The sequence below is a fragment of the Dendropsophus ebraccatus genome, chromosome 14 (assembly GCF_027789765.1).
Source record: "Dendropsophus ebraccatus isolate aDenEbr1 chromosome 14, aDenEbr1.pat, whole genome shotgun sequence".
NCBI classification, from domain to species: domain Eukaryota; kingdom Metazoa; phylum Chordata; class Amphibia; order Anura; family Hylidae; genus Dendropsophus; species Dendropsophus ebraccatus.
Genome location: NC_091467.1, coordinates 64,181,835 through 64,209,173, shown reverse-complemented (window position 1 = coordinate 64,209,173; position 27,339 = coordinate 64,181,835). Strand labels below are relative to the sequence as shown.

General features: G+C 42.6%; 1 protein-coding gene across 1 annotated transcript in view; it reads left to right on the top strand.

The window, feature by feature from the left end:
* Positions 1-27,339, top strand: part of SHISA6 (shisa family member 6) — a 185,059-nt gene that overhangs the window by 54,080 nt on the left and 103,640 nt on the right. The window contains exons 3-4 of the mRNA XM_069951906.1: positions 3,796-3,858; positions 5,441-5,539. Coding sequence (XP_069808007.1) covers positions 3,796-3,858; positions 5,441-5,539 — 162 coding nt within the window. The remainder of the gene's footprint in view (positions 1-3,795; positions 3,859-5,440; positions 5,540-27,339) is intronic.

The window sequence follows — 27,339 nt, the reverse complement described above, 5'->3', positions numbered from 1 at the left end:
TTATGACAGAACATCATTGTTAGCTGAATATGAGCTTGGCTGCCACCAGTTCATAGAAGACAGACAATCAGTCTTTTGAATCCTGCTGCCTGCAGAAGGTGGATGCAGCCTGAGGATTGCCTGGAAAACATATGATTTAAATACTGATCGTTCGGGTTTGTGAGAACCCGAACTTCCGGCAAGTTCGCCTATCTCTAATCAAGACATCTCCTTCCCATAAAACTGAACCTATAAAACTGAAAATGTAACCTTATTTCAAAAATATTACGGTAGTTGGTAAAAGTCCTCTCAAAAATATATCACATATGTATGTTTTACCTGCAGCTAAATAAAATTATACAATTGTATATTACTTATCAGAGCTATTTGACTCCAATCAGGTTAAATAGGATGGGTCAGTCTCCGAGTACAGAATGTCACCGGTGTGGGGTGGCTGTATCAGATTTCTGGCACATGATATCGGGATGCCATCCGGTCCGGGGCTTTTGGGAGGAAGTGTTGGCTAGTCTTAAGAAGGTATTGGAGGTGATTCTTCTGTATGCCCCTAAAATCTGCTTATTTAGCATATTGGATGAAGAGCACATTATCAAAGAGTGTTTTCGAGAGAAGTGTTATTGCCTTAAAATCTGTAGCTAAGTCTACAACTAAGTCTGGCTTTTTCCCTAGGGTATAGGCTAAGGGTACTAAGGCTGCTACAGTGGTAGTTACGGTGGTAGAACACCCCAATAACTATAGTATACTGAGACTGAGTATGAGCTCCATAGCGTCCTACGCCTTCAGGCAATCTTGCTCTTCATTGATTCCATCCTTTATTTGCATTCAGGATGGATAATTCTCAGCTTTTGTAATACAGACTACATAGGTTCACATTATAGTTAGCATATTCATGTAGCATCTGACACTAACTTTTGAAGTTGTTGTTCAGAAGCCATTGCTCTGATTTTTCACGACGTGCTATAAAATTACAAAGTTGTATATAGTGTTGCTGTGGAGACTGAGTCTCAAAGCAGTTTGCGCTGTAAGAGTCTACAGTGTTTGTGCCGCCGTTACTGTATGCAATGGCATTAATTTAAGGTGGTGGCTTCACAATAATCTATGTCTATATGGTGGGTCTTCATACTGTTCAGTGCTAAAACCAATGTCCTATACAGTACCCTAATAATAGTTATATACAGTGATGAAATAATACTACACTGCTATACAGCTATCACCATATAGTGCATAATTATATAATATATAACATAACTATATAAAAATACAGAGCCAAAACCAGATTTACAGGGTGCTTCCACCTACCGCCAAACAATGCATGTATACACAATAATAACTATAGTGGATACTGTCTAAATCAGCCAACATGGGGTCACGGCGACCATGCCACTGGTGGTCCTCTGTCCAAATGGTTTCAGCAGTAGCAAGATGAAGTCCCAATGGGGTAACTGGGATACGTGACTGGACATATCTATCTATCTATCTATCTATCTATCTATCTATCTATCTATCTATCTATCTATCTTTCTATCTATCTTTTCTTCTATCTATCTATCTTTCTATCTATCTATCTTTTCTTCTATCTATCTATCTATCTATCTCCTATCTATCTATCTATCTATCTATCTATCTATCTATCGTCTATCTATCTATCTTCTATCTATCTATCTATCTATCTATCGTCTATGTATCTATCTATCTATCTATCTATCTATCTATCTATCTATTTCACATGAGTGAACCTCACTCACATGTGGGTTTATCTATTGGTCTCCTGTGTATATATCTCTTTCATATCTATCTGACTATCTATCTGTCTGCTATTTATCTAGTTCCTGATGGCCTTAGATAACCCACAGCACAGACTGTACCTGATTCTCCCTTGTAGTATTCCTCAATGTCATTGTGTTACATGGGATGTAAATGAGGGTGATGAATATTCCCGGTGATGCATCTTGTATGCAGAGTATCTCCCCTGTTTCAGCGCTGTCTTTTGCAGGGTTGCAGATTTCTGTCCCGCAGAGACCCCTGGGGCCTTTAATGAGGTCCCAGCGCGTCTCATAGAGATTAAAGCACAAAGCTGTTTGTCATCTTCATTTCAATAACAAAAAATACAGTAAAAATATTTTTACAAGAGGCTTTAAAAAAAGTGAATCCTGGGACCTCAGACATCTTCATTAGATGTGTTATAATACACAGTTGTACAGTATATCATGTGATTATATGCTATATACACTCTTAGGCTATGTTCAGACTACGTAAGAGACCAGACGTCTCAGAAAAGATCATCCAGCTTAGTTCTAATGCGGGCGCATCTGTGCACGCCCGCATCAGAACCAACGGCCGTGATTTCCACGGAACTTACATTGTGTGAACATAGCTTATAATACATTATGGGGGAGATTTATCAAACTGGTGTAAAGTGAAACTGGCTCAGTTGCCCCTAGCAACCAATCAGATTCATCCTTTCATTTTCAAAAGTGTCTGTGAGGAATGAAAGGTGGAATCTGATTGGTTGTTAGGGGCAACTGAGCCAGTGTCACTTCACACCATGTTTGATAAATCTCCCCCTATGTCTCCATATCATACGGCCAAAATCATTACAGGATCCCTCTCAGCCACTGAAGTGCCATGTGATGCAATCTATGTCTCTTACTTGTGAGGAATATATGTCATATGATCCTTTACAGAGCTTCTGACTGGCTGGAAAGATCATGTGGCATGCCATGTGACTCCACAGCAACAGGAAGTGGTTTCTTCTCAGCCCCTCAGTAACAATTAGAGAGTTGAAGAGTTTAGGTCACATGACCTTTTTTAGAGCTGCTGACTGGCTGATGGAATACATCATGTGACTCCATAGGAACAGGAAGTGGTTTCTTCTCAGTCCTCTTGTGGCAGTTTTGGGCATTTTTTTCCCCCCTATAATAATCTTATTACAGTATTGTTCTGATAGCATTATAATATCGCCTCAGTGACGTCTTCCCATGATGGTAACTGACCAACGGCGGCCTTTTAGGACAGGGTTTACAAAGGGGGAGGGACTTATGTGTAAGTTTAGTTAGAAACATCCATGTAAATACTAATTTGTATATTCCCCCCCCCCCCCACACACACACACACCCCATATATGACCTGCTTGATCTATATCAGTGCTCTCTGTGGGGTATGATGAGAGTTGTAGTTTTGCAGAGCCGCAGGTTAGGGAACACTGGTCTATATGATGATATACTGTCCATTTAGAGGGAGAACTTGTGCCCCAGCTATGTGCTCACAGGACGTGTCCAGGATGTGTTGGGGGTGTGCAGCTGCATGCTGGGACCTTATGTTGTATGTAATAACCTAGGATATGCAGCTGTATATAATACCCTGTGGTGTATGTTGGGGATATGATGTCATGTTGTAGGTAATAATATATGTTGGGGGTATGATGTCATGTTGTATGTAATAACTTGTGATGTATGTTGGGGGTAAGATGGCTATGATGTCATGTGGTATATGTAATAAGCTGTGATGTATGATGTCATATGGTGTATGTAATAACCTGTGGTGTATGTTAGGGTATGATGTCATATGGTGTATGTAATAACCTGTGCTGTATGTTGGGGTGGCTATGATGTCATGTGGTGTACGTTGGTGTATGATGTCATGTTGTGTATGTTGGGGGTGGCTATGATGTCATGTGGTGTACGTTGGTGTATGATGTCATGTTGTGTGTGTTGGGGCTATGATGTCATGTGGTGTATGTAGTGCGGCTGTCCTCAGGGTCCTGACCCCCGGCTCTCGGGCCTGGCTTTTCTCTTGCAGCCTCTCGACGTTTCTCCGATGTCCCCACCAACGTGGAGCCGCATGGCCACCCGAACACTATAGGTATCGAGCCGCTGTCAGTCTGCTGGCGCTGCCTGTGCTTCCTGTTGGCGCTGTGCTTCTCAATATGTTCTGGTCAATGTAAATCTCTGTGACAGGACGGTGGTGCCCCATGTGCAGACCCCTCACCGCCCCCACTCTCCTTCTTCTATTCACCATGTAATTGGTCTAATAATGAACAAAATAAGTTCTAAATCTTATGGTTACCAAGGTTACCACCTTCTCCTCATACCGAGGGAGACTAGCATCTGCTCCATGTGCTGTGGATACACCGCGTACAGCATTGTCTGCTATATATACATAGGGGTATATATACTGGGCTGTATCTGCTCTGCTCGTCTATATGTGTGTGCACTGTATCCGTCTGTGTGAGGGTTATAGCATCCAATATCTATCTATCTATCTATCATCTATCTATCTATCTATCTATCTATTTATCTATCTATCTATCTATCTATCTATCTATCTATCTATCTCCTATCTATCTATCTATCTTTCTATCTATCATCTTTCTATCTATCATCTATCTATCTATCTATCTAGTCCACAGAAATCCGCAGCACTCCAACATGTGGTCAGAAAACTTATTCCATCAATACAGGTACAAAAATGGCGACGTTTCGACCCTCTCACAGGGTCATTCTCAGGCCTGTGAGAGGGTCGAAACGTCGCCATTTTTGTACCTGTATTGATGGAATAAATTTTCTTACCACATGTTGGAGTGCTGCGGATTTCTGTGGACTGTGTTTGGGATCCCTTGCCAAGGGACTTTCTTCGCGGGCACCCACGCCTTTGCTCCCGGATGTGCGGCTTTTCTCTGGACTATCTATCTATCTATCTATCTATCTATCTATCTATCTATCTATCTATCTATCTATCATCTATCTATCTCCTATCTTTGTCTCAAATACATTGACTTCATGTTATCTTGAGCCTACAGAGGGCGCCATTCCTAGTTCTCAGAGACCAGTGCCTCACTGACCTATTTTCAGGGTGTGCTAATCTCTGCTTACCATGCAGCCGGCCGGACAGTGATGAGTTTTGTGCTGCAGTCTCCATGTTTTGTATTATTAACCCTGTAGTGAACTGTCTTGTTGAGTATTTCACACTCAATCTGTGATATATTCGGCTTTATTATGTATGTACTGTACTATGCGGATCTATGTTTTCTGTTACTTGGCTTATGTACTGTCCGATGATGATAACTAACAATACAGTAAGTGTATGGCATGTGCTATTAACATGTATTATCTTGTATGTTATGGTATATTGTTTGTGTGTTATGGTCCTCGATGTCCATTTCAATAACCCTAGCCCTATACTATAGACTATAAGCAAACGTTGTGCAGAATCCTGGTCTAGAATAGAATACAAATCAAGATCAGAGTTACTCTACCACCCCTACTGGCCACTCTTAGTATTGCAGCACTAACATTTCTATTACTATTACTAACATATTATTGAGCTGTAGGAAAGCAGACAAGTAAGATAAGCTTATGCAGTGCCAATGAAAACAGTCCCAATCCTTTCATTCTGATGGACCCCGTGCTCACCTACGGAGGTGTAACTGGTTTGTTTTTCTCAGCAGGGCACTATGGGAAGGATATATATCGGAGCGGAGGACCGGACCTTCATAATTTTATATCTTCAGGATTTGTCACCCTGGGAAGAGGACATCTTAAGGGTACAGTACAAACATTTTCTCTCTAGTCACATACATTTTACTGTGAATGTACTCATACTACTAGCGCCCACCACCGTTCCATTACCTGCAAATGTCATATTGGCTATGCTTAACCATCAAGCCTAGGTAGTCAAGTGCCCCATTGTTACTGTGTCCATCTGTAGGTTACACTAAAGGATGTTTCCATTGATAACTACATGTTGGTATCTTGGGCCGGGCCACTTTAGACTCTTGAGAGAGTGTTACCCTCTTATACTGATTCCTGTCCATCACATATGTTACCCTTCCATACAGGGGTAGCAGACTTTATTACATGGTCATGGGCTAACCTCCTTAGGAGCTGGCCATATACAGGTGGCCAGTATGATGGTCATGCGGAATCATTGGCGTATAACAATTGTAGATCAATAAGCTCAGTATTGACTGGCTGCCCATACTGAGACCACTGGAGCTGAGTAAGAACTAGTACGGTATCTGTCGATTGTAAGAGATTCTTTCAACCAGGCAAGACTGCTTTGGGGGTTTTTCTCAGTCAAATCAAGTCCTGGATTAAATACTTTGTAAAATTGTTACTTCGGTGTTATTTTAAGCTTGTAAATGGAAATGCAAATAGACAATTTTAGCTTTTCAGTCTCACTGTAGGCTGGCCTTAGTCATAGGAGGAAGGCCTATGGGCCATTGGATGACCAGTTGATCACCTAACACCCTCAAGAAGTTCAGAGATATTGATTGAGGAAGGTCTGTGGGCCATTGGATGACCAGTTGATTACCTAATACCCTCAAAGAAGTTGAGAGATGTTGAATGCGGAAGGTCTATGGGCCAATGGATGACCAGTTGATCACCTAACACCCTCCAGAAGTTGAATGATTATTTATGTAACCCAATATCTGTCACAATTTTTGGCAATTTGACAATTTTTGACAATTTAAGACTTGCACCCTCTTAGGTTGGAAAATTTCACTGTGAACACGGAAGCCCAAAGTGATACATACAGCTTAGTTGTCACCGAGGTGTCTTGTAATGGTGGTCTTCAAGAGTGTTGCACCCCATGCCAAAAATGTGTGTTCTTAATGATGCAGACTCCTCCTTTTCTGTATCCTGTCAATCAATCATCCCGTCGTCTTTACTGTGTTGCCTCTCGTCAGTATTCAGTGTTCTGTGTGCGCTACCTCTAAGCGTTTCTGTACGGTATAATTTGACCGATCTCTGTATATTTTCTGATCCCACTCAATCCGTTATTATCTCAATAGCGCATTTAATGACATAATTACCCGTTATTGGCAGAGACCTAGTATTAAGAATAGTTTCTGATTCCCTTCATTAACCGTACTGCAGAATGGCATCTTCAGTAATTGTCTCCCCTATCCAAGTCGGTTTCATATTAAATCTGATTAGGTAGTGACAAAAAAAAAAAATCAGACTTCATTTGCGGTTTGGCTGTTCGACCTGTCAGTATTCTTCTTATGCCAAAAAACTGAACTTAAATTGTCGACAAAATGTTCTATTAAAACCAATGTCATGTGTGAAAGTGGCGGCTCGGCCTCTCTAAGTGACACTTTAAGTCCTAATAATCGGATGGTACTGTCAGCTGTCATATACAGTATTCCCAAATCCTTCAAAATGCACTCATTGTAACTTAATGCTAGAAGGAGATGTTTAGTTTAGAGAAACCATATTCAACTTCCCTACTAGGGCATCATAGTGCTTTAACATAGGGGTGTCCCTCAATTCAGGACACTTATGTATTAACTACAGCAAAGAGTGGCTACAAAGAATATCCCATGATACTGAGGACCTGTACACATACAGATCATTAATAATATGTAATACCTTATTTCTCCTCTAGGAGTGCTGTAGGAAGTTTAAACACTAGTTGCAAGGTTGCCCGGCTTATCTGTAATTGATGTAGGCCGGAATAGGGGGACATACTGTAATTTGCTCATTATCAGGGGAACCTTTTACCCCAAAAATATATTGCTAGCAGACCACCCCCCAATTCAGGACATTTATGTAGTCAGAGCGAAGAGTGTCTTCAAAGAACTTCTTTTGACTTGGAGGACCTGTGCATTACATAGACAGATCATTGATTTCAATGGGCAAAATGTAATGCTTTATTTCTCCTCTAGTAGTGCTCTAGAAACATTTAACACGTTATGTCGCTTCCCAGCAAATTATAGTTGAGCGATGAGGGTCCTAACTTAACGATAGACTGTGATTTTCTCATCATCAGAGGAACCTTCTATAAAATGATTCCCAAAAAATATGTTGATATAGGGGTACCCCCAATTCAGGACAGATCTGTAGGCTTGTACTTTACATGAATAGGCCATTTAACATTTAATAGGGCAAGGTGTAATACCTTATTTCTGCTCTAGGAATACTGTAGGAAAATTGAACAATAGAAGAGGGACATTGTGTGATTTGCCCATCATCAACCGCCTGAACCTTCTAACAAAGGATTACCCCAAATATGTATTATTACCCCCAATTCAGGATACATGTGTATTAACCTGAACCTGTCTTCAGAGAACCCTTCTCTTGATTTTGAGGACCTGTGCATTACATAGTCAGCCCTTAGGTTATATTGGGCAAAATGCAATTCCTTATTTCTCCTCTAGGAGTGCTGTTCAGAGATTGCACACTTCTTACAAGGTTTATTAGCAGATTATCGTTAATTGATCTGGGTCCTAACAGAGGGACATTCTGTGGTTCGTTCATCATCAACAGAACCTTCTAACAATATCTAATAAAGTCTTTTAACATCTAATGGACAGTTTTCTGTTATTGGACTCTCCTCTAATGAGGTTAAGGAAGGGTCAGGTCTGAAGGTGGTTTCCCATTGAGAACACATGTATGGGGGGATCGGGAGACATACTGTAGCTGTTGGCTCAATGCTATGTGTATGATTAGCTATAACCCTAATTCTGATATTCATTATTAGTCTCGCTTTAACCCCACAATATTTGAATGTCGAAATTGTCTATTGTTGGGTTAATGTGTGGAATGTATATAGAAGGGTTGTAATTCCAATATTGTTATATGGCAAATTAAGAAAACCATAAAATGCTAATAAGCACATGAATACCTATCAAATCTAGATCCGTTTCTAAGGGCCATGCACTTGCCCTTTAAATCCGCTTTAGTAGATGGTTATTGGAAAAGCAATGAGCTTTTGACTCTCTGTATAGTAGAATATCTTTGGCAGATGCACCTGCACATGCATTGATGTGGAATATGATATTCACATCTTCCCACCCAATAACTTGAGATTTGAAATGCAAGACTGGTTTGTCAACACAGATATTATTCCGAGATCAGAGCGTTAATATTCTGGGGCTTAAATCGAGGAATGAGATGACATTCTGTGAAGAGAGAAGAATAGAAATCAAAAACATGAGGTTAAAAAAACATGACTTATCAAAGAGACAGAAAACCGGAATTCAAAATGAAAAAATAATTATACTCCGAGCTGACGGGCGTAGCAGAGACATAGCCTCCTCCGTATGAGCTGCAGGCGCTTCACACAAGAGTTGTCTGCTTTTCAGGAATGCTTCAATATTACATTAGTCTTCCATAGTCATGAGGATAAAGTTCAGGAAGGGTGGGATGGAATCAAACAAGGTGATGACTGTACATTGACTAGTAACAGGACCAGGCGAGATGGCCTGTGGGCAACAGAGGTTCAGAGGAGGCATCTTGCATAGCATTCCATATGGATGGATAGATCAAGAGCTTTCTCCATGGTTTGCTTACCCCATTGGGTGAAAACCAGAGGTTTCTCTATATTGGTCATATATCTGTGGTCAGTCCATATAGATGGAGACGTCTTTATGGACCCAAAGACTAAATACCTGACTAGGATTTGTTATGAATCTTCTGGTTCGGGTTGGGCACTTTGTCTTAAATGGACAATGTCATTTTTAAAAAATTGACGTCCTACAGCCATGTCAAAAGTTTTGATCAGTCAGGGTCCTGGTTTTTTAGATCCCCACCTATCACTAGCACCAGAACAATGGGGAGGAGCACTCCTTAATGTGTTTTCTTCCCGCTCTGCCCTGGCAGCATGAGACAGACTTCTGTAAAAGTGTATGGGACCATCTCTGGCAGCAAGATGGGGAGGTAGGGAGTAAAGCTATGCACTCCTTCCTGCTGTTTCTAGTGGTCGATGAGGGTCTTAACACCCAGACCCCAACCAAACAAAACATTTGACGGGTAATCAGCTGTCGTACAGCTGTCTTTCCTCTACCCCATATACACATGATCATTCGGTTGAGTCAACTTTTGACTAATGTGTATGGAGACCATAGGTTATGATGGACTTGTGACTTAAAAGGGTATTCCAGAGTTCAGATGTAGAAGGCTTCAATGACATTACACACAAACCCATAGTGTAACACTAATATTACATCCTAAATATGCACAATTACCATTTTTTATGCAGTATTAATCCCTATGTGCTCTTACAGTACAGCAAAACTAGGCAGGGAAGCAAACATATAGGTAGCAAACCACAGTTTCGATCATGCATTATTTATATATACTCCAGTCTACTCTTGTATTTCCTTGGCTGATGTAGTACAAGTCTCTACACTTACATAGTTAGTATGGTTAAAAAAAAAGACAAAAAATGTCACCCTTCTGTATGTTGCAAATGAGCATGTGTGACCAGAAATCTACAGGTCATAGCTAAACGTCACAATTGGGGTCAATAACAGGTAAGGTACTATGTGGGGGGGCTATTGTAAAATTTATTTTACTATATATGGAGGATTTTTACTTTACATACATAAGTGCCAATGATTGACATTGCAGACACTTTGCATGTCTAGACATTTCTAGGATGTGGTAAACTGGGCTCCATAGGAACAGAAGTGATGGGGGATTGTGGCAGGTGAGTATTTTTCACTTTTTTTTTTTTTAGCCTTGGAAACACCTTTAAATTTCCTGAGGCTGGAGAGAAATGAGGTTAAATATTAGATGGCTTTAAGAATCGGCTGTGGAGAGGGGGACAAAGGGTCAGCCCAAAGAAGACAATTCCTTTAAGACAAATAACAGGCAAAGACTGCATGTTAGGGTAAGTTCACACAAGGTATATTTTCAATTAATCACTGGCCATAAATAATTGAAAATGTACATTGCATTGAAGTCTATGGAATCCCGGCCAGAGTTTATAAACTCTGTATACACTTTGGCTTGGATATCTTGCAGCTGCACAAAAAACTGACATGTGCAGACATTGTGAAGTGTGGCTCCAGCCGCACTTTACATTGTCTGCTATGGGTTATTGGAATGTGGGCATACCGGAATGCGCCCGCACCCCAATTCAAAAGAAATAAAGTTTATCCAACCGCTACTGCAGTACCGGCCTGGATGAACTTTACTGACACCGGCCATTCTGTGACATGGACGTGTCACAGAATGGCCGGTGTCATACGTAGTGCGAACCCGGTCTTAACACGAGATTAGCATCACGTCCCCTTTAAGCATTAGTAAAACACCTTTAATGAGATGATGACACGAATCGGTATCTTCTTTCGGGAAGTCACATCGGAGGGGGTAGAGGGTCCATAACATACACAGATTTGTCGTAGAGACGTCTAATTATAACTGATTAAAATATTGAATAATTTTCATTAAAGTCGGGTTGAATAAAACATGTGCCATTTCTGTTATGCCTGTAAGCGGCATAGAAACCCTCGGCACCCCGCAGGATTCCTGCTGACACTTCCTATATTGTTTATGCCGGGCTTTTGTGGTAGAACTTTTAATGTATCTTCACAGATCTGTCGCTTCATAAATATTAACCAAATTACCTTCATGACAGATTCGCAGGAAATAGCTAGAAAATATTCTGCAGAATCTGCACCTACTATAAGTAATGGTTTTCGTCTCTATAAATAGTCAGCAGCGCTCGTGGGCAGTATAGTCTGTGCACATAGCAGAGTAGTCTGCAGATTTCCACCTTACACATTTATGATATTCATCATCTTACATGTCAGCCATAAGCGTTCTCCTAATGGTGATCATTGCCTTCTTCTTGAAGAAATAGCTCTGTCTCCTTCTAATATTCTTATGTTTTGAATGAAGTCCATAATGGGGTGGGGAGATGACAAATGACAGATCATGGTTCTTTTATACAAAATCATCACTAACTCCCCGTCTTGCCATGTCCCCTGCCTTCATCAGATGAATGGATACAGCTGGGGTATGCCATGGAAAAGCTGCAAATGTGCCCCTTTTCTGTAGCGTATGCCAGGGGTGACTTTTCATGGCACTTACCTCCCTTATTCTTTAGGGGTGAATCTCTTAAAGGAGAAGTCCAGTGAAAATTTTTATTTAAGTATTGTACTGCCCCTCAAAAGTTATACAAATCACCAGTATACACTTATTACGGGAAATGCACATGAAGTGCTTTTTGCCCTGCACTTACTACTGCATCAAGGCTTCACTTCCTGGATAAAATGGGGATGTCACTTCCTGGGTAACATGGTGATGTCACTTCCTGGATAAAATGGTGATGTCACGACCTGACTCCCAGAGCTGTGCGGGCTGTGACTGCTGGAGAGGATGATGGCAGGGGGACACTGAGGGACACAGGGCACTGGAGGGACACTGAGCATCCCCCTGCCATCATCCTCTCCAGCAGCCACAGCCCGCACAGCTCTGGGAGTCGGGGCGTGACATCATCATGTTATCCAGGAAGTGACATCACCATGTTATCCTGGAAGTGAAGCCTTGATGCAGTAGTAGGAGCACGGAAAAATCACTTTATAAGCATTTCCCGTAATAGGTGAATATTGGGGATTTGTATAACTTTTGGGGGGCAATACAATACTTTAATAAAAATATTTGCCAGACTTCTCCTTTCAAGGGGGTTCCAGGTTTGGAAGAACATGGCTGTTTTATTCCAGAATCAGTGCTACCCTTGGGTGTGGGGTTTTGAAGCTCTGTTCTAACTCAAATGTATAATATTATTTCCATCAAAGGCACTGCTCAACATACTATTCACTACAACTAGAACAGGGGGATATACAGTGTGCTAGTATAGTTTGACTCCCTTTCAGAATATCTTCACTACTTATCTCCCTCAGTCTCCAGGGGTGAATCTCTTAAATAATAACAGTAGAGATTTGACAAAAAAAAAAAAGTAGAATGTTCCTTGCATCAAGAGTTCTGTCTGACATCCTCAGCTGACCCAAAGCAGTCACGGCCCAGACTGCAGCAGCTCTCCCTAATATGGTGCCTGGACAGCTCCCATCCTGCCTCTCTCTATATAACCTTTCCCTACCACTTCCACCCAGCAGCCACATTACTGATATCAGCAGCTCACTCATCAGCTCACTCATCTCCTCTATGACATCAGAACAGAAACACAAGGTGAGGAGAGAGCAGGACACAAGGGGGACAGTAGGAATAAAAGATGAACTAAGGGAAAAATGGGCACAGGTGGCACACAAGGTAAAATTGAGTATTTGGGTTTTCAGTAATGTATATAAACGTGAATTTTCTTCTTTTCCTATGTGCTGCATGGGTGGGATCTTCCAGATGTAAAGCTAGTCATAGTCAGAAGTCTTCCTAATTCTGCTCCTTCTCCCCTCTCACAGCATGCATTGTCAGGGGAGAGACCGCAGCTGCATATACCTCCTCCCCCACATGGCTATTTTTAGTGATTTAGCTGACTATACTGTTCTTTCCATACACATGCATATTCACCATGGACTGTGCACATGTTTCCAATGAGGAGGGAAGAGAAATGGTTAATTTAACATATCCAACAGTTCTCTCCCTGACATTTGCCTTTAGGGTACAAACCCACTTGACGTATTTGCTGCGTGAATCAGTCTTAAAAATAAGCAGGCAAAACGCAGGTTGGCTTTATACAATAGTTCTGTGTTAAAATACGCAATTGCGTATTTTTGAAGCGTGAAGCTACATGCGTTTTTCGCACAGGTTGTTAACAACTGATGCTTTGCTAACAACAAGCTTCACGCTTCAAAAATACGCAATTGCGTATTTTAACGCAGAAAAATCGTATAAAGCCAACCTGCGTTTTGCCTGCTTATTTTTAAGACGGATTCACGCAGCAAATACGTCAAGTGGGTTTGTACCCTTAGGAAACATTTAGGAAGTCATGTGGCCTTCGATTGTTTTCTTAAAGGGTTGATCATCTGCTGGGGTTTGGAATATAGAAAAAAAAGCTACACCTGACCAGCCCTGATGCCCTGCAGGTCCCCCACAGCTCCTTTCTTTACCCCAATGTCTCTTCTTCCTGCCTCTAAGCCCAGCGCAGGACCTGCCAGAACAGCCAATCGCTGGCCGAGATGAGACACTGCTGTGGCCAGTGAGTGGCTGAGCAGGCAGGCCCTGCTGGAGATGCTCCTCTAACATTCAGGAAGGAGAGAGTAGGAAACAAATTGGAGCTGTGAGGGATCAGGGCTAGGTAAGTATGTTACCTTTAAATTTTTCAAAAGTAATACTAGTTTTTATAGGACTCCAGAAACCCCTTTAAAGCCGCGGGGCAGGAGGGAATTTGATTAGGAATATGAACTTACCTCACCTCATGCCCGCGGTGAGTGGTGGGACCGGCCTGGGGATCCCCTCATTTTTCCACATCTTGTGATGACGTCATGACTCAAGGGAAAAGGCATGTCCCGGCTGATGGACAGGGCCAGTCAGCGAATCAGTGACTGGAGCAGGGTCCTGCCCCAGGCACTGGCTGGCTGAGTGGGCAGTCCATCAGCCGGGACATGATGTGTCAGCTTCAGAGATCCCAGAGCCCGGCGGGAGTCCCGAGGCCGGTCCGGCTGCTCACTGCGGGCACGGGGAGAGGTAAGTTTATACTCCTGATCAACTCCCCCCCTCCCTATCGGCAGCCAGAAGTTAAAAATAGACGGACTTCTCTTTTAAGTTCTATTTATAAACAGTATGCTATAGGGTCCTAAGCTCTCCTTTTTACTGGAGGGTGCAGATGGGGGGCTTCCATAATTTACACCAATGATCCCCAACCTGTGGGGATCTGATTTAGCCAGAATCTAAAAATGACCGGACTTCTCCTTTAAGTTCTATGTATAAACAGCATTCTATAGGGTCCTATGCTCTACAGATGGGGGGGGGGCTTAATCCCCAACCTATGGCTGTCCAGCTGTTGCACAACTACACCTCTTACCAGCCTTTGGCTGTCTAGGCATGATAGAGATTGTAGTTCTGAAACAGCTGGAGAGCCACAGGTCGGGAGACACTTATATTCACCAATGCCTTATAATGGACTGTAAGCACAGTCATCCCATCACATGAAAAAAAAAAAAAACATTGTTCTATAATTTGTACAATAATTCTAAATTATTGATGGCCTAAAGGATTACATCTCATACAAAAGAAGCAAAATAACTCTTCTCCTTTAAGTAGAAATTTCCGTTCCGCCATTCTTCCATTTCAGCAGCCAAGGTAAATTGATTTGGAATAATGTATGTAAATATTTCCCATGCCCGTCAGTAAGACGTGTCCTGTATATTTATTACCCCAAACTCTTATGGCTCTCACTTGTGCGCACAGTAGGAATCAATTAATTTTCCTTTCTCTCAAAAATAAGTAAGCAGCACCCCGAAGGATGTTTAATACACATCTGCTCCCTGGATTTTCTCAGTGTGGCAAATGCATTAGCTAATAGGCCTGGATAGCCTGTGATCAGTGATTTCATATGCTGCAGATATACGGGGTGTGCAGACGTGTTCTTATGTGCGGCTCCGGCAAATATCTCCACTTATTTCATGTATTATAGATTGGACTCCTGAGTCTGGAAACATCTCGGCAGAATACAATAGTAACACGTACAAAACCAGAAGAACAATTCAGCATAAAACACTGAAAGTAACATGTAAATAATGCATCACTTAAAGGGGAACGCCACCTATACATAGCAGTAATATCGTAGTTATATTCTTGTATATAGGAGCAGTATTATAGTAGTTATATTCTTGTGTATAGGGGCAGTATTATAGTAGTTATCAACTTGTGGAGCAGGTCTGAGTTAGCACCAAAGTCCGTGTAGTGTCAGCTGTATACCCATGAGCTAGGATCATGTGCATGAGGGATCTAGGCGATGGAGGGCAGCATAGGGGTGCAAAAAGCTTATAGCAAAGTAAATATATTCCAAATGTAGAAAAGAGAGCTTGCACTCACCCAAAAAGTAGCTGCAAATCAATCCATTTATTCAGTCTTGGCAGACGTGAGTGGGGAGGGGAAGTGAAAGCAGAGGCGTCCTGATGGCTACAGACTGTTTCTCGTGGCTAACCACGCATCTTCCGGCCTGAAAGCGTGCACGTGCAGGGAAAGGGGGCCATGGAACGGCCCTGCAACCCCCATGTCACAGGAACAGACCCAAAAAGCCCCACCAGAACGCGGCCAGCACCACCGGCGGGGAAGGCTGCCCCCAAACGACACAAGTATGGATATGGCATTACACTTACCACTGTTGCTCTCACAGAATGGGGAAGACATAAGGTACTGACACGTGAGCACAGGCATATCCTGCTCATTTTGGTCATGTGGGTCTTATAAAGGAGTGCGAGCTGTTCAGAGAGGGAGAACTGTAAAACACGGGCTGGAGAGAAAGGAACGGCTGCACATCGCATCTATGGCTGATACTAATGCCGCTAGGCCTATATTAACCCCTTAAAGACAGAGCCAATTTCGATTTTTGCGTTTTCGTTTTTTCCTCCTTGTGCTTAAGGCCATAGCACTTGCATTTTTCCACCTAGAAACCCACATGAGCCCTTATTTTTTTGCACCACTAATTGTACTTTGCAATGACAGGCTGAATTTTTGCATAAAGTACACTGCGAAACCAGAAAAAAAATAAATGTGTGGTGAAATTGAAAAAAAAAACGAATTTTGTTTATTTGGGGGAAATGTGTTTTTACGCCATTCGCCTTGGGGTAAAACTGACATGTATAACTTATATTGTATCTGATGGCCTGTAAAAAATTCAAACCATTGTCAACAAATATACGTCACTTAAAACCGCTCCATTTCCAGGCTTATAACGCTTTTATCCTTTGGTCTATGGGGCTGTGTGAGGTGTCATTTTTTGCGCCATGATGTTTACTTTCTATCGGTACCTTGATTGAGCATATACGACTTTTTGATCGCTTTTTATTAAAATTTTTCTGGATTTGAAGCGACCAAAAATGCACAATTTTGCACTTTGGGATTTTTTTTTCCCTGACGCCGTTTACCGTGCGAGATCAGGAATGTGATTAATTAATAGTTCGGGCAATTACGCACGCGGCGATAGCAAACATGTTTATTTATTTATTTACTTTTATTTATAACCTGGGAAAAGGGGGGTGATTCTGACTTTTATTAGGGGAGGGGGCTTTTTATTGGCAACAACACTTTTTTTTAACTTTTACACTTATACTAGAAGCCCCCCTAGGGGACTTCTAGTATAAGTGCACTGATCTCTCATAGAGATCTCTGTCGTTAAGGGGTTAACGATAGAGATCTCTGTCGTTAAGGGGTTAAAAATCAACACCAGATTGTCTGTATATGATTTGATCAAGCCATAATAGCCCCAACGTGCAGTATTATAGTAGTTATATTCCTGTATATAGGAGCAGTATTATAATAGTTATATTCTTGTATATAGGGAGCAGTATTATAGTAGTTATATTCCTGTATATAGGAGCAGTATTATAGTAGTTATATTCTTGTATATAGGAGCAGTATTATAGTAGTTATATTCTTGTATATAGGAGCAGTATTATAGTAGTTTTTTATGCAGCCGAGGGGTACTAGTATCAGCCATAGGTGTGAGGTGCAGCACTCTTTTTCTTCCCTGAACCGTATTTTGTTTCTCTCTTTTCTCCGTGTTTTGCACTCCTCCTGGTGAGACCCACATGACCGCAATTAGCAGGAGACACCTGAGTGCACATGGTTTTAATCCCTCCTGTCTGTCCCATTCTATCTTTGATAGCTATGGTGAGTGCAATACCTTATCCAGACTTGTGCTGTTTGGGGGCAGCTTACTCCGCCGGTGGTGCTGGCTGGGTTTTGGTGTGACAATTTTGGGTCTGGTCCTGTGGCATGGGGGTTGCAGGGCCGTTCCATGGCCTCCCTTCCCTGACTGTGCATGCCTGTGGGGGTGGTGGTCGCTGACTGGCACAGTGTGCACTTAGTGTAGGGGCCCATGTGTATCAGATATCTGCACAAGGTACATGGGGCAGTGTGGCTTGATCAATTCACATACAAAATTCTGATGTTTTTTATGCAGCCGAGAGGTACTAGTATCAGCCATAGGTGTGAGGTGCAGCACTCTTTTTCTTCCCTGAACCATTATAGTAGTTATATTCTATATAGGAGTATTATGGTAGGTTCTATTATATTCTTGTACACATGGGGCACTTACGGCTCTGGCTGTATTTGCCCTCAGTAGCTTTTTAAGGTGCCATCTCTTTGACTGTATACACAATATAAATACATTATACTATTATATTTCAGAATTGACCATAGATAGAGGTTCAATGTATGGTACTGTTGTAGGATTCTGATTTGGTTTGGGATATCCAACAAAGAACTTACTTTTCAAAACTTATAAAGTCTTTCTTCGTAAAACTTGCCGACTCTTCCAGAAACTTTCCATTGTCTGGCCACAGACTATGCAATTCCATTATCTTTTTTTTCCCGTATTGAGTAAATTAGTATTTTTTTTTCATGATTTATTTTTCCAAGGTGTTTTCACATCTGTTAGTACGATTTGGACGGCATCCCATCTACCTTTTGATTACACAAAAAGAGCGGGGAACACGCTATGCAAATTGCCCTCTCCTCATTGGCAGCTGTAATAATAAGATGTGTGCAATGTGCGTGTTGCCCCTGTAAATTTGCTGACACAATGTGACCAGGCTTACAATGCTGAAAGCAGACGATGCCTCCGAAAGGACCTGCAATAATAAGTAACATTTTACAATGCAAATACTTCACATTTTCCCCAACTCCAAGCCGTACGCGCCATAATTAAATAGTCCGAAGCGGAGGAAGAAAACAGGAACGGGACGTCTCTTTCCTCAGCTTCATATATCATATGTAGATTTCTTTTGTTCTTTTCAAAATTAGATTCTGTTGCATATCTTCAAGGCGCTGTAACACTCAGTTTTTTACCTCTCTTTCCACCATTGTATTGTAAATTCTGTCTAGAAAGCTACAGCTGTAGTAAAACAGAGCTTGTCTTATGCACCCAACCCCCTCCCTCAGGTTCCACCCCCACCCTGCTGGGCCAAAGCCCAAATGAATAAAAATAAACAACAAAATAACAAAGGGTATGTTCACACTGAGTAAAACAGGCCAATCTGTGTCCCATAGCCCTTCTATATGAGAGTGCGCGCTTCTCCGCAGACGCCGTTCTCCGCTCAAAGAAGTGACGTGTCACATTTTCGAGTGGAGAGCGGCGGCAGCGAAGAAGCGCGTACCCTATCATTCACTCACAGCAGGACACTGAGCACGGCAGGATTCTGCAGTGGAGAGATCTTTATATCGTTAATCGTTATATCGTTCAAATTTAAAGATAATTGTTCCGTGTAATCGCAGGCAACGATCGAAAAATCGTTCGGGTGTTGTTGTTAATCATATATTTAGTTATGACCAAAAAATCAATGTTAACCTTTGCTAATTGTTTTCTGAAATTCCACATTGCACCTTCTTTTGTGGGGATCGGATAGAGTAAGCGATCGTAGTAACGACTATCATTCTGGGTAATATTGTGATAGTTTTTAGGTTATCGATAAACAATCTTGTTTAAGTCTCCTCATGTTCAGAGAGGACGCAGTCCTGGACCAGTGGCCCTTCTGCTAATGTCCCAGTGGTATAAGTAACATGATGAATGGCGGCCATGTTACCTGTGACTTATCATACCTCTAATCCTACAGTGTTTCCCCAAAAATAAGACATCCCAACTACTCTACCCCCTACTCTAAACTAGGGCACCCTCCTAAAAGTAAGGCTCCCCCCAAAAATAAGGCTATCCCCTGGCACCCCCCAGACTCCCCTAATCCCCCTGTGGACCTCCGAGGCAGGCAACACAGGCAGCCTGGCCCATGGCCCCCACATACTCTGCATGTCCCAACGCACGCTGCCACCATATGTCGTCATGCTGCACATAATGCCGCTGACCCACGTCACGCCGCTGACCACAGGACCCGCCGCAGGATGCCCTGCTGACCCACTTTTTAGGTGAGTATTCCAGGAAGGTCGCCTTATTTCTCTCCCCTCAGCCGGGAGAGAAATAAGACATCCCCTGAAAATAAGACGTTGTGCCTTTTTTTTTGGGGGGGGGGGGGGATATAAGGCACCGTCTTATTTTCGGAGAAACACGGTACTGATACCCATGGTGGTCATGTTCTAATACTTGCAGTCCTGTAATGTGTGCCCTAGTATATATGAGCAACAGAGGTATAGAGCTGCTGTATTTAGCAGCCCCTTGTATTGGTATCATGTAATAGATGAATAGATGACATAGTCCCAGCAGGCTTCATGGATATAACATTCGGCCATGGTTAGGAGAGAAGCTCTATCTGCAGCGGGATCCAATTTGCTGTCATTGTTCACATCCTATCCCCTCCCGCTCTTCATTAGCTCACTGCGATATTCTTTCACGGCATCAAATAGCCCAGCAGGCGACTGTATATGGCCGATCAATAGCTTCGGCTTCCCATGTACATACAGAACATGAAATGACCGGAGCTTTCCTATGATTAGAAAGGACTAGCAGCCCCATTGATCCCCGCTTGTTACATGAAATTGCTGCATTGGTGGGGGGACCTCCTATATCAACCTGTGCCATTGGGTTTAACCATTAACCAACACTCAATGAGGCTAGCGGACATCCTGAACCCTCACTAGGGACCTTGGCAGCCATTCTCTGGTATGTTTGCTATAGTTACTATATGTAAATGTATTCACCCTTCTGCATCGATGGATTGTGCACATGTGGCTGTCGGGAAACACACAGAGGTCCTCTTCTAGTTATAACAGATCCTGGTCTTGGAGCCAGACCCTGGATTTTATATTGTATCTCACTACGCAAGAGGTTAAAGCAAAGCAGAGCAGCTCTGTCCATATAGTGTATAATCTATAAATCACAGGAGAGGTAATTGCTATCACTATGAATTGACACTCTGTCAAAGTTGTGGCTGAACGTCTAGACTCAGATTAATACGTCTGGAGCGTACCAGGACGGATGTGCTGTCCACCAGACATCGCGTGCTCCATCTACAGTCACATGGAGCGCCCCCTGCTGCCTGAACACCAGTATGACCCTCGCAGAGAGCATCTGACACCATTTACCCAGTCCAAATCCATCCAAATACCCAACTCCCCTGCGTGTTTCTGCTTCAGCTCCTCCTCACTAGAATCCTGTCCTGCCCAGGCTGATAGCTCATTCCTTCACTGATACACTGGGACGAGATGCAGCTTTTTAAGTAGGATGAGATGATATATAGGGAGAAACAGGGTATCTACACTAAAGTCTGTGCTATGGAGCCATAGGAACTCAATGGACTGCCATATGGTGCTAATGGACGGCAATGTATGATGGAGATGTTCTCATTGCGTTACATCCGGTGGAACATATCGTGGCCATATTGTTCTCATTGGGTTCATATTGAGAAACCATCGTATGGAATCACATTATCCTAGTGGAACAGTATGGACCTATAGATTTCTATGATGGCGCTATACAATATACAACTTAGGGTGGAACCCATATGGTACCCTATATGGCACAATTACTCAAGTGCCTCCATATGGTACATAAATTGAAGTATAAGTCTGCTATTTTTATTTTCTCATGGCTCGTATACAGCTCTTAAAGAATTAGTGGTGCAGGCAGACAAAATTTAAGGAAATAGTCAAAAAATGTATAAGATGCCGGTGGGCAAGGGGGGGGAAATCTGGTTCTCCGCTGCTCACCCTGCAGCTCCCCATTTGGCTCCTTCCATCCCTCGATGCTCCTGAAGCAGAAACTGGCTGCTCAGACAATCACTGGTTGCAGGTCCTGCTCCAAACACTTGTCAAGGGATCGGGAGAAGGTACAGTTAAGGACTAGGTATCGGTTTTTCTTCTTTCTTTTTTTTTTGAATACCTCTTTAACGACGTCACTGTGTCTGTGCATTGGATTTGGAGCTCTCTATTAAAAAAAAAAAAAAAAACTTGCTTTGGAACTATGTAAGGGTCCTATTAGTCAAAGCGATTTTTACTGATTAACAATTAACAATAAACAATCACAAACAAGATTCTTTATTGTTAACCTACAATCGTTCACCATAGAACACAGAAGGATAGTTGTTAGTTACAATCGTTACAATGATCAATACTACGATCGTTTACTCCATCTGATCCCAGCAAAAGAATGAACGATGTGGAATTACACTGAATGATTAGTGAACAAATGTGGAATTACAGCGAGCGATTACCGATGATTTTAGGGTCAGATCTAAATCAATGATCAACGGCACACAAACAATTTTTCCATCGTTGCCTGCAATTTCACAGTACGATAGTCGTTTGAATTTGAACGATATAATGATTTTCCGCATGATAATCGTCCCGTGTAATAGCGCCCTAAAGTCACCAGTACTACATTCAGTAACGTGTCCTTTCGGTCAACTGTTATCGATGAGATTTTTTTTTGTTCCCTACTTAAAGCAATAGGTTTACTATCTCTGACCCAAAATAACATCTGTCTACAATCAAGTCAGACGGAAGGAAAGTTAAAGAACAAAAAACTAATTAAAGTTTCCAGAGACTGCAAAATAGGTCAATGCCAAAGAGCAGCGAGTCTACCATCCCGGACCACGCACATCCTTCTATTGAGTTCTTCTAATTACTTTTTTTTTCCTCCTTTTTTTAGCTATTGGAAAATGATTCATTGGGTCCCGTTTCCTTTCAAAGTTACTAAATCTTCTTGAGGACCTAAAAATATTCATGGCTGAAAACTTTTTCTTTTAAAGAAGAGGTCTGGCCAATTTTAAAATCTGGCAGCCGGCATGGGGGAATGTAATCAGGAGTGTAAACTTACCTCTCCCCGTGCCCGTGGTGAGCAGCGGGACTGGCCTCGGGACCCCCGCTGGCCTCTGATGCTGCCTAGTCATGACCCGACTGATGGACTGGCCGCTCAGTCAGTCAGTGACTGGAACAGGATGCTGCTCCTTTCACTGATCAGCTGAGTGTCCAGTCCATCAGCAGGGACAGGCGTTTCCCCCCCCCTGAGTCTTGACGTCATCACAACTCAGGGGAAAATGCCTTCTGGCGGGGTTCCCAAAGCCGGTACCGCCGTACACCACGGGCATGGGGAGAGGTAAGTTCGTACTCCTGATCAAATTCTCCCCTGCCCCTGCCAGATTTTAAAATTGGCCGGACTTCTCCTTCATTTTATTTTAGTTTTTTTTTCACACCAGGGTCTAATAAGTCTAGTTCTGGATGCGCCATTAGGGTATTTTGGACCATTAATTAGCTGGATAGGATATAGTGACTATTGGCTACTAAGAGCGTCTCTCTCACTCGGGGTGACTCAGCAGGTCCATGCATTACTTGGACAATCCATTGCTTTCAATGCTTCATGTGGGGGGCGCTGTTTTTCCACCAATCACAACTTATTGGGGGTTCTAAGAAAGCAAACAACCCATCTAAATAATGACATGTGACCTCTGTGAAAAATGGGCATCATTGTTATCCATACGGTGCAACTGCTCCACAGATTTGGACCCTCTTTTCTTAGGCCCATGTTCACTAGCAATCTGCCTTTCATTTCAGTTGGACTGTGAAATGGGGGATAACCACCACTCAGTTCCTGAGAGGGAGAGCCTAAGATTCGTGCCCCATTGACAGCTGGGATTACTGCACCTTTGACAGTCTATGGGCACCATTTTAGTCCAAAAAGTGTCAAAGAGGTGGTCACCATCACTCCTTATGGGGAGAAGCTGAAAGTTCACATTGCACTTACAACAGAGGTGACCACCCCCATGACAGACTATGGGTATAATTTCAGTCTATGAAGCATCAAAGAGGTGGTCACCACCACACAGTTCTTAAAGGGAAGCAAAGGTGACTAACCTGGCCACTGAATGGGCGCTGTATCAGTCTGTAAAGTGTCAAGGGGTTTGATACCAACGACGAGTTCTTAACGATGAGACCTGAAGGTTTATGCCCCACTTAGAGCAGAGGTGACCACCCCTTTGATAGTCTATGGTCATGGTTCTAGTCAGTCATATCAAGGGGGTCTTTACCACCAGTAAATTCTTAACAGACAAAGCCTAAAGGCCCTATTCCACTTACAGATCTGACGAAAGATTATCTGCCAAAGATTTGAAGCCAAACCCAGGAGTGGATTTGAAAAGAGGAGAAATCCAGTCTTTCCTTTATGACCTGCTCTCTGATTATAGTCTGTTCCTGGGTTTGGCTTCAAATCTTTGTCAGATAATCTGTCATCAGATCTGTTGGTCGAATAGGGCCTTAAGGGTTCACTCGTATTGAGAGTATGTAAATGATTAAGCGTGTGGACACCATCACTCAATTCTTAACAGGAAGACAGCTCAGGTTCACACCCCATTAAGAACGCAGTTGACCACCCTTTTGACAGTGTATGGGCACTCTTTCAGTCTGTCAAGTGTCAAGAAGGTGTTTACCACTTCTGGAGGAGAGCATAAAGTTCAGTCCACAATAGGAGAAGTGGTGACCAACCCCTTGACAGCCTATGGGCTTTGTCTCAGTCTGTGAAATTTTCAATTGGGGGAGCCACAGGTTCACACCTCACTGAGACTCTGTGAGTATCATTGCAGCCTGTGAATGGTCACAAGGTGGTCACCATTGCTTTCACTTGAGTATTAATACTAATCACCATTTTTATATTGCAAAGGCCACAGGTAATCGGTCATATTGTACATTACTGTGCCCCTTTAGGGTCAGTTTCATCCTGGCATAACACAGGCACATTTCTGCATCTGTATTATGGCCACAGGTCTTGGCCCCGACCATTGGTTTAATAACCCCAGTTAACAGCATCCTATGAGGTTGTGAGTCTGGAGCATTAAGCTTGCTATTTGTAGCCACATTACACCTGTGTGCATCTGGCCCTATGTGCACTGACATTAGTTAAGGTCATACTTGTAATTTACAAAGCTTTCAGAGTTACATCCATAGATGTGGGGGTGGGGGGGTTCTGCCTTTTTGTGCTCTCATCCCGGTTTGTGTTAATTATTAAGTAACTCTCTACAGTCCCCATGAATTTGTCTCGTAATCTCACCAATCAATGTGCCGTGTTAGAGAACGTGCTCGGTGACCTTCACACCCGCAAGGTCATGTGCTGCGCCTCGCTGCTAATTAAACATTTATCAGCTTATAACTAACGCTATGAACATTAGGGCCACCCTTACAGCGCTGGAGAGACACCATGGACAGTACAATGGATTAGAGAGTCCGTCCTTTTATTCATTAGGAAAATTCTGAATTTTCAGTATTTTACAGCTAAAACCAGAAGTTGATTGAAAACACAGAAAGGCTATGTTCACACACTGTTGAAAATTAGTGGACGGCCATCATTTAATGGCAAATAATGGTCGTTGTTTTAAAATAATGTCAATTATTTACCATTAAATGGCTGCCATCCACTCAACTTCAACAGTGTGTGAACATAGCCTTCCTGTGTTTAAAATCCACTCCTGGTTTTGGTTGCAAAATACTGCACAAAAATACTGTGTGGGAACATAGCCTAAAAGTGTGTGTATATATATATATATATATATATATATATATAATACACTCACCGGCCACTTTATTAGGTACACCATGCTAAAGAACCTGTCAATTCACAGAATGGAGCGTGCGGCTCCGGCTGCACACTCCATTGTGTGCAGCGGCGAATAGAGATGCGGGCACACAATTCATCAGTGCAGTACCGGCCAGGATGATCTTCTCTAACACCGGCCATTCTGTGACCCGGCCGGATCACAGAACAGCCGGAGTCTTACGCCATGTGAACATGGCCTAATACAGGATTTAACATAGGATCCGTAATGTATTGTATGTACACAGTGACCCCACCAGCAGAATAGTGAGTGCAGCTCTGGAGTATAATGCAATATGTAACTCAAGATCAGAATGTAATGTATGTACACAGTGACCCCACCAGCAGAATAGTGAGTACAGCTCTGGAGTATAATACAGGATCAGTACTGTATGTACAATGTCATATGATTATGATCAGATTGTTGGACTCTGACATTTCCGCAGTATCTTCCAGGGTTAATGCCTCTCCTGCCTCCATCTCTTCAGGCTTGGTTCCTTTTCCCGTCCTCTCTCTCTCAGCCACAATCCTCATTATTTATCCCCTATTAACCCCACCGAGTAAGCCCGGACCCTTGTGGGCTACCATCTGTTTACCATCGGTGTTGCGCTCATGCAGAAACTCCAGATCCGTTGAACCTTTGTTAAGCAGAGTCTCCCCACCGTGGAGTCATGTCAGTGCGGCCGTAGATGGAGAGAGACACGTTCCCATAATGATATGTTTCCGCACGTCTCGCCCTCGCCATGTACACGTTCCAGAGCACATTAGCATTATAAATGGCCGGGCCGGCTCTTAGACGTTGGATCCTGCGGGACGACGTGGCTACCTGCCAGATGTCCTATTCCGGGGCCACAGATAGCTCAGAAGCAAGAGCTTGGAAAGTTTGACACAAATAAATCATTGTGATAGCACGTGAAGCGGAGAGAGAGGACGCGTCTTTATCTCAGTAAATTGTCACTGATCACAGACGGCATTCATCTCACTAATAAGATGATAATGTCACCAGGATTGATGGCTGAGCTCTGCTGTACCGGGTGTAGTGTCTGCTCCAACTGCTAATGAGGAAGGCCACTAGTATCCGGCCAGAGGGGTCACAACATCTCATAGACCACCTGTTATCCAGGAGGAACTTCCTTTTACCCTCTGCCTTCCAAAACTACAATACCCAGCATGCCCCTGTGTAATCTGTCTCTCCAGCACTAGGGGGAGATCTAGCACAGGAAGCTTTACAGTCCCTGTTGACTTCTGTATCTCCATTTTCTTCCCCTCCCATCTCCCTCCTCATCATAGACTTGTATGGGCAACATGAAACCTGTGATTAGAGAAGGAGTGATTTCTGTCTGATAGAATATATTACAAATTTCCCTGCATTTACCTGTACAGTCCCTGTGTGCTTCTATCTTTCCATTTCCTTCCCTTCCCATTTCCCTCTTCAACATAGACTTGTATGGGCAACATGTAACATGATTCCTCAGTGATAAGAGAAGAAGAAATTATTTCTCTCTGATGGAATATATTACACACTTTCCTGATTTGCCTGTACTGTCCCTGTTTGCTTCTGTCTCTCCATTTCCTTCCCCTCCTATCTCCCTCCTCATCATAGACTTGTATAGGAAACATGTAACTTGATCCTTCAGTAATTAGAGAAGAAAAAAGGATTTCTCTCTGATGGGATATTTTACAAATTTTCATGCATTTACCTGTACAGTCCCTGTTTGTTTGTTTCTCTCTCTCTCTCCATTTCCTTCCCCTCCCATCTCCCTCCTCATCATAGACTTGTATGGGGAAACATGTGATAAGAGAAGAAGGAATTATTTCTCTCTGATGGGATATATTACACAATTTTTTGCCTTTGCCTGTATTATTGATTTATGAAAAGTTTGGTGAAACAACTAGGGTCATGTATGTTATATAGAACTGGAACATGACTGTAGGTGGAAACAGTCAGCAAGCTTGTGGACACAC